The following is an 8,676-nucleotide window of genomic DNA, read 5'->3' as shown; positions in this document are numbered from 1 at the left end:
CCCAAAGCCGGGGTGCTGACCTGCCTGGTGCCCGGGGCCTGCTGCACTTACCGTGTTGGCCGGCAGAGTGAAGTTCAGTGAGAAACTCTGGAGGAGAGAAGGAAACATTAACACTCCAGGAAGGGTCAGTCAGGCTCCTGACCCCTCTACCGACTGTCACCCACCCGGTGGCTCACAAGAAACCCTACTAATTCTACAAGCTCGGTCATCTCCCAATTTCTGCTCCCAATCTCAGCCCCCAAAGAAGGAAAGGGTGCACAGGAGGCTGGGATCAGGAGTTCCTCCCTCAGTATCAAGTCAACTTCACCCCCTTCTCCCCTCCTCAGATCCCCAGCCAAGGCCAGATTAAGGGGCCAGCCAGTAATTGCCTGACGGGTCCCAACCCAGAGGGCAGCAAAGATAGTACTAAACATTCAGCAAAATGCTCAAAGTTGTTTTTCACCAGAACTCCTTTTAGGGAGGGAATTGTGTGAGTTTTTATTTTTTTATTTGAGAGAGAGAGAAAGAGAGCAGGGGAAAAGGGAGGGAGACAGAGTGAGAATCTCAAGTAGGCTCCATGCTGAGCACAAAGCCCAAGGTGGGGCTTGATCCCATGACCCTGGGATCATCACCTGAGCTGAAATCAAGAGTCAGATGCTCAACCAACTGAGCCACCCAGGCGCCCTAAGGGATTGTGTGAGCTTAAAAGTATCTGGTACCTTCTGCTGGGGGTAGGACGTAAGACCCACAAGGATCGTGCTCCAACAAGAACACCTGCTCCTTAACCCCCTTCCCCTTCCCGGGAGAGAGAACCTGAGAAAGACAAAGCTTTAGTCTGTGCTGAGTCTGAGGCACAGGTTCCCAGCTGGAGCGCAGCTGCTCAGGACAACAGAGGAGAGGGTGACCCTCTGTACCCTCCCCTCACCCCACACCCAGCCTCACCTCTCCCCCAAATATGGAGTCAGTATTGAAGGACTGTGAGCTCCATGGGGCACCAAACTGTGCTCCTCCTCCCTGTCCCCATCTTCCGTCACTGCAGTTTGGGCCAGCCAATGCCACTCTTTCCAGGCTGCTCTTTACTGAGACCAAGATAGATACTCTTCAAGGACAATGTTAGAGCAAAAGGAATATCTGGGCCACCTTAGGTCAGGGTCTTCTTCTTTTTTTTTTTTTAATTTTTTTTATAGTTTTTTATTTATTTTTGAGACAGAGAGAGACAGAGCATGAGCGGGGGAAGGGGCAGAGAGAGAGGGAGACACAGAATCGGAAGCAGGCTCCAGGCTCTGAGCTGTCAGCACAGAGCCTGATGCGGGGCTCGAACCCACGAACCATGAGATCTGACCTGAGCCGAAGTTGGATGCTTAACCAACTGAGCCACCCAGGCGCCCAGGTCAGGGTCTTCTTGCTCAAGGTTCCTAACCACTGCCCTTCGGGCCAACACCAACCAAGCCCAGAGATGCTGCAAGGACACTTGGTGGCCATGGTATTGAACACAGCTGCCCAGAGCCTTATCTCATCAGTGGATACTGGGTACTGATGTCAGCAGGCCCAAGACAAAGCTTCCTTTGGGGGGACAGAGAAGAGGGGGAGCAGCAACAGGTGGGGCAGCAAACAAGCAGCATGTGCTGTTTATCAATATCTGGATGACGAAGATTTTGGCCAGTTTCAGAAAGACATTCATATTTTGTAAAGACATGGTACAGTACTCCCATGGAAAGGAAAACATCACATAAATTTGGGTGGGGGGAATCTGACACAGTATCCTTCAGAGAGGCAGCTGGGTGGGCTGAAGCTTCAAGTCGCCTGATCTGGATTCCAGTCCAGACTCAGCCACTTGGGAGCTGTGTGACCTTGGAAGAGTGACTCAAACTCTCTGGTCTCCACTTCCTCCCAGCAACTCTATTCTCCCAGGCTCAGTTTTTCCATCCTTAAAAGAGGGATAACGTTAGCTCGCCCTGCCTGTCTCACAGGATAAGCCCAAAGGAAACAACATCTGTAACAGCTCCTTCCAAACTGTAAAATACTCTAGGCGTGTGGGGGTGGGGAGTCACACGGTGTCATGTTTTTTTAAGACCTGGCCAGCACCGAGCAAGGCACAGGGAAGCCACTTGGGAAGTTCTTACTGGGTGGAATGGCATGCACAGATCAGCAACATTCCAAGTACTGGAATTTGCCACAATACATTTATTGCTGGCCTAAGCACCATACGATATCTTCAGATGAAGGCACATTAGGAGCTCACTGGCCAAATGTCACTCATGATAACATTGTTTGCCATTTGTGAGGGGAAGAAGGGAGAGACAGGATAATTACTGTTATTGAGGGGACGTTGTGTGTCAGACACCGCATGCATAAGCACCCCATAAGGGGAAGGCTATCATCCCTACATCGTGAGTGTGAGGACCGAGAGCAAGAGAGGTTGCTGGTAAGTGGTCTGAGTCTGGTTAGATCACGGATCTTCCTAACTCCAAAGCCAGAATTCAACTCCTTTTAATAATCTCTTTAATAACAGAACCACAGAAGCCTCTTCTAACTTAACAAACTTCTTTTGATTGAGTCATACCCAAATATGTGTCACAAGTCAGTAAAAAAATCAGAATGTTTCCAAAGCAACTCACAAGTACGTTGCAGATCGCGCAAAGGAAGGTGAACTCCGCAAGTGAGGTTAAAGGCGTGGATCAAACTGCTGCTTCAACAGGGAAATGAATTTAGCTGAAACGTCTACTTTGCACCCTTGTTGTGTGTGGGGTTTTAAAACCAAAACGTTAATATTAAAATGAAAGATGAGATCATCAAATATTAGAGGAGAATTGATTTAATGATTAGTATTTTGCTTAGAGGAAAATAATAAAATACCAAGTCCCTTGAAGTCACAGTACCCAGAGTAGAGTCACGTTTGCACTAAGAGATGTGAGCTTTAAATGCCTGGGAGATGTGTTTTACAGTGAGGAAAGAAGAAGGGGTGAGAAAAGCTACTATCCGTACTCACCATTTCTGACGGCCTCCCAAGAACCTTCTCCAGATGCTGCCCGTGGCAAGCTCCTTTCTTGCTGGTGTTATTGGCCTGTGGCTCACATCTGCAGGAGAATCCAGCTGGGCGAGCGAGGGTGACACAAGGGGTGGCTCGTGAGAGCTCTGGCCAAGCCTTGTATGGTCAGGGGAGTAGCCAAGTCCTCTGCCCACCCCTCAGGAGATGGCATCCTGCTTCACGGTCACTGTGTATGGCCCGGGTTACCCACCCTCTTTGTTTTCATTTTCTCTCCTTACTTTCCAGGCTCGTTCCTCAGCTACACCTCCAGCTCAGCAAAGAACCCGCAGTTGGCTTGAGAGCTTGGTGGCTTTGCAGCCAGGGACTCTTTAGAAACAATGGGTTACACAGGCTGAGGCTGGCTGCACCCTCCCCCGCTGCAGGCTTCGGTGTTGACCGCTGTCCCAGCAATGATGATACCCACTGGTATCAACACAGATGATGCCCGTGTGACGGGGTTGGAGTCTGCTCTGTATTCGAGGGACCACGGGAGGCTGCCACAGTGAGCACACTCCCTGGTCAATGAGAGGCCTCGCCTCCCTTCTGCTCTCACATTTTGAGTGGGGACCCTCCTAGAGCTGGAGGAAGCCACTGACATGGCTGCTTTATATTTTTTGAGTTCTTTGTTAAGAGTTTGCTTCTTTAAATCACTGAGGGAATTGGAGTCCCATGCCAACGAAACTATAGAATTATGACCAATACATTTGGTCACTTAAACAAATGCATTCATCATGATTCAACAAATCTTTTTGACAGCTTCTGTAGGTCAAGTGGTTTTCTGGGGTATGGTTCAGGGCTTGGCAAGGCCCCAACTCTTGAGGAATGTTATGTTCCCACAAGAGCAGGCGGACCCCCAACCAGAACAAGTGAGACCCGCTAGGAGAGGAGCAGACGAAGTGATCGGCGTGACTAAACAGTTGCTTTAGATGTCCCTGAGAGGTGACACTTAGGATGCATGTGAAGGAGGAGAAGACGATTGCAGGCAGAGGGAACAGCATATGCAAAGTTCCGGAGCTGAAGTGGGCACAGCCCGGAAGGAGGTCTGTGTGCCTAAAGCAACATAAACTTCTGAGGCAGTGACCTCAGAAGAAGTAAGACACAGTGAATCACATAGGTGGAGTATGAGAAACAAAAGAAACAAAGAAAAAAGAGACAAACAAAATACCAGACTCTTAAATATAGAGAAGAGACTGGGGGATGGGTAATACAGGTGAAGGGGATTAAGAGTACCTTTATCACGATGAACATTGAGTAATGTATAGAACTGTTGAATCACTGTAGTGTACTCTTCAAACTAATATAACACTGTGTGTTAACCATACTGGAAATGAATGAATGAATGGATGAGATGTCTTAACAACAGCAACAACAAAAGACAGAAAGAGTAAGGGGACAGATGGGGTGAGGAGTTTAAGCGGGAGAGGAGCATGAGCTAAGTCATGTTGACAATGACCCTCTTCTCTGGGAAGCCTGGATTACAGTGGAAGAGTATGAACCTGGAGACTAGCTGGCAGAGTGCAAGTGAGCAATGAGCACCTTTCGGTGCTGGTGACTGCAATAGATAGAAGTGTCCTAAAACCCTGACACTTCACATGCAGCACAAGACAGTTGTATAAGTAGTTTGGCATTTAAGTCATTTTGCATTAAGACCAACCTTAGCGTCTTAAAAAAAATGGTTCCTTATGACCCTTCACTGATATGACCCACAAAATTCCAAATATACCCCAAAGTCCCCTCCTCTGGTCATCCCGAGAAGACTGTCCTCGACTGCATGGAACCTCTGTCCTTGGGTTAAAAATGGCGCTGTATCATAGGAAATGAGATACTCAATTTGCTCTGTTTGAAGTGGGCTTATTCAAAGGACCATTTATAAAGGTCCCCTTTGGGGGAAAACACAGTACCCCAAGATTACACCCGCAGAGTGTCACCATCACTCCTGGGCCTGAAGGGAGGAGAGCTACCAGAGTCCAGAGAGAGCCACCTTAAAGGAGCTGTGACTTTCAGCTGTAGATGCCAGATGTGGTCCTCAGGCACACAAAGCAGAGAGAGGTGCTGAGGGACAAACGGAAGGCGTCTGTCTCCACATCTAGCATGGTCATCACGGCCCCCGGCTCCACAACAAGTATGGCGTCACATTTCCAGCCTGTTTGGGTTCAAGAAAGGCGGCAACTTTGAAGCCATCTTAAGCTCTGCTCATGACTTTCTGGGTCCAACAGGGAGCTCTGTTCTTAACCAGGCACTGGGTACTCACCTGAGAATAGAAGGGCGCTGAGATGATCCCCCTTTTCGTATGTTCAAGTCCTGTGACATTGGAGAAAATGTCCTCAAGAGGACCACGCTTGTCTGAACTAGTCATACAAATCCAGGACACATCAATAAAGCCACATTCTTTAATGAAACAATTCTTCCTAGACAGACATGTTAGCTCCCCTTCCACTTTTCTCTTTGAAACTAACATTTCGTGAAATGTAAAATTACACAAAATAAAAAATACAATATATTTATAGATAGCACTCTACACAGTTTTTCTTTTTTAAAAAGAAATCTTTTAGGTGTTTGGGATTATTTTTCAGAGGTTCTGTCTATCAAGGAAACTTGGAAAACAAGGGAGTGGAAGCCACGGGAACATTTGTTTGCAAACTGAACAACAATACCACGAATTATTTGAGACTCATCAAATGGACCAGATCAACGGCAAATCCCAGTGTGAATCTGCTAGGTAACAGGGTTTCACAAATGATTTAAACAGGCTGAGCGTTTCATGAATAAGATGAAACTTTGCTTTAGAGGAAAACGGTCTTACAGTGAATCAATGCACAGCCTCGTTTTCTCTGTTTGGAGAAACTCCACAGGCTAAAGTGAATTCTAGACCTTTTCCTTGCCCTGGGATTCAGGTTCTAGATCACACTAGAATTGGACCAGGTTGATGACCCAAACCCCACATATTTCATCAGATCATCAAGGGAATTCTGTGAACAGAAGGAAGCTAATCCCGGATCTCTGAGACACCCCCAAGGCCAAGCACCCAACTAAAGGACAAAGCAGGCTGTTAGCAATGTCCCCTGTGAGCAATGTCCCCCTTCAGCAGGGGCCCTGGGTCTTCCTGCCGAGTGGACCTTCTCTCCAAGACAGTGCGTCAATCCCCTTGTGAGCTTCCAGAGGGGTGGTCTGGCCGGCCCTGGCTGAATCAGGGCTTGTCTTCTCTGGGACGACGTCACTCACAGAAGGCCTAAATAAAGGTTTTCATAAGAGACCCATTGTTTCAAGTTGGTCAAGTTGCATGTTTTTTAAAATATTCATACTAAGGAGATAAAAATAAGTGCCATTGTGTCAGGAGGCAAATGCTGAGGCACAGCCAACTCTGTTTCTCACTTGCTCCCACTCTTCGTTGGAATTCGTTGATCGTATTTAGGCTTCTAAAGGTCGACACTACAGAACGCTCATGTCGTTGGAAAGCAACCTCTAGAACAGCCACCTTATGTATTCTGACTTCTGCCTCAGCGTTGACAGATGAGACCAGACATGGTAACCTCCCAGAAAATACAAAAATCTGAGAGATGGGATCCACCCTACCAGGCAGGCTGAACCACGAATCAAGGTGCTTCGGGTGCTAAGTCAAGTTCCACCCCACCCCGGGCGGGGTCTGTGATGTACCAGGGCATGAGAACGCACACCGAATCTCTATCCGGGGGCCAAGAGAGGGTGTGGCAAAGGAGACCGAACATGCAGGGCTGGTCCAGGAGGGCCCGCTCAGTAAAGCTACGATCAGTGGGTCGGCATTTGTCACACTGCGTTGATTAAGGCTCTGACAGCTGATCCTTTACATACATACATATATACAGACATATATTATTATTAATAATACTTTGAATTTTTTGTTTTAAGGGAAAAAATATTTCCATGCATTTCTTCTACCTTTTTTTGTATTATCCTTTGTTTGTTTTACTCCCAGCAATCATTTTAATTAGACATAGTCCTCTGGGGACATATTCCGATCTTTAAAAAATATAACTTTTAAGCGTTTACAAACAATTTGTTTAAAATGACAGCGCTTCATCCCAAAGGAATTCTGGCACTTGGAAGCTACGTCAGGTCTCACGGAAAACACTCTCGTGTGCGGTCCTGTGTTCAATACCAACCAAACAGGACTTACGGTTATGTAAACATTATTTAAAAAATTATTCCAACATAAATACTCTTTTAAAGCTAACATACCACAGCTTTTAGCTCATAATGCCCATAGATGCCTTAATGAAATGCCATTCAAAACTACCTCACTGTTTAAAGTCCACTCGGAGGTTCTAAGATTATGTAAACAACATTTGCTACACTTCTCTAGAACAAGTGCCAATGTGGTGAATTCTGATTGCAAGTTGGTGATTGAATACTAGTTAGCCTGAGCGAAGTTACCAATGCATTCTTTAACCTAACTGACAGGAAGTTAGGCACAAGTTGACTTGTCCCACAGGTGATGATTCTTACATAACTTTTAATTAACCAGTTTTTAACAGTGTTCACCCCACGAGGGACCTGAACGGGTCCTATATAGGCTGTCTTTGCACATCTTGCAAATGCAATTCCAATCCGTTGTCAAGAAGTCAAGGTCAACCACAGGAGGTGCCTTCAAAGCTGGAGGAGGAAATGGTCTTCCAGGCACATGGAATCCCAAGCATGGGTGGAGTCTTCTCAAAGGCAGCCAGGAAAGGAGTATCAGGAGGAGCCAGGAGGTTCTCTTCTCGGCCAACTGAGGACTCTCAGCCGCAAATGTGTTGCTGGAATTCATAGTGGGTGCCTTAGCCTCCTGGTGCACCTAGGGACGAGGGAATCCCAGAGAGGCAAGGAGTGCCAATGACACAGACTAAAGGCTTGATGTCTACTAGCTCTGTGACAATGATTCGCATACTCAAGCTCTCTGTGTGCACTGCTTACTGTGATCCTTTTTTAGTTTGTATTCTTAGGTTTCCTGGTTGATATGTCCCTGGCAGACAGAAAGCCAAAGTCTCCAGCCAACACTGTGAGAAACAACTCAGCCATGGCCAAGCTTTTATCCTCACTGCTCAGCATAGACAGAAGACAGACCGAGTCTTCAGGACACAGTCACGCTGCCTGGCACCTATGGAAACACACCCAGAAATAGAGGAATGACCAACCCAAAGGACGGCCTCTTGCCCCAGAGGAGTAAGGGACAAGGAGAATGCGTGTGACCAGGCTTAGCTTGAATGGTAAGTGACTTCAGAACCTTCATCTTCTGCAAGAGCCCATGACAGATAATGTTGTAGCCAGAATCAAAAAACCATCTCCCCTCCTCCTTGTTGTTTAAACTTCATCAGATATATACCCCCAAGGCTAGATTTTGAGTTTTTGAGAAAAATACTATATACCGGTTTAGGGCAGATTCACAAGGTGCTATTGTTACAAAAAAACCATTCTCAGTTCCTATCATTCAAGAACACCGCATCACTTCTTCATGTGCAGGGCATCCTGGAACTTGGTGCTAGTGTATCGGGCGTGAAAGCCTTTCTTGTTGATGGTGTCATCCGTGTGGAACTGAATCATGAGAGAGTCTCCTGCAGAGTAGATCTCTTCCAGTGGCTGAGGGAAGGGCAACAGAAAACCAGGGGGACTTTAGGTCAGTTGGCTGTGGTCGGAGTTGTAAATATGGAGGGTGA

At 46.9% G+C, this 8,676-nt stretch overlaps 2 protein-coding genes across 2 annotated transcripts in view; both read right to left on the bottom strand.

Annotated features, from left to right (window-relative positions):
• The window catches only part of OPALIN (oligodendrocytic myelin paranodal and inner loop protein), a 12,882-nt gene extending 9,462 nt beyond the window's left edge, over positions 1-3,420 (bottom strand). Inside the window, exons 1-3 of the mRNA XM_077779383.1 lie at positions 3,247-3,420; positions 2,969-3,072; positions 52-87 (exon numbers count right to left, since the gene is read on the bottom strand). Coding sequence (XP_077635509.1) covers positions 52-87; positions 2,969-2,971 — 39 coding nt within the window. The 5' untranslated portion in view covers positions 2,972-3,072; positions 3,247-3,420. The remainder of the gene's footprint in view (positions 1-51; positions 88-2,968; positions 3,073-3,246) is intronic.
• A 1,963-nt stretch (positions 3,421-5,383) lies between these two features.
• TLL2 (tolloid like 2) overlaps positions 5,384-8,676 on the bottom strand; it is a 124,009-nt gene continuing 120,716 nt past the window's right edge. Inside the window, exon 23 of the mRNA XM_077780354.1 lies at positions 5,384-8,599. Within this exon, the coding sequence (XP_077636480.1) occupies positions 8,465-8,599 (135 nt within the window). The 3' untranslated portion in view covers positions 5,384-8,464. The remainder of the gene's footprint in view (positions 8,600-8,676) is intronic.

The sequence above is a fragment of the Crocuta crocuta genome, unplaced genomic scaffold, assembly GCF_008692635.1.
Source record: "Crocuta crocuta isolate KB4526 unplaced genomic scaffold, BGI_CrCroc_1.0 scaffold170, whole genome shotgun sequence".
Lineage (NCBI taxonomy): Eukaryota > Metazoa > Chordata > Mammalia > Carnivora > Hyaenidae > Crocuta > Crocuta crocuta.
Note: the sequence above shows the minus strand (reverse complement) of the source record. Positions and strands in the feature narration are given on the sequence as shown.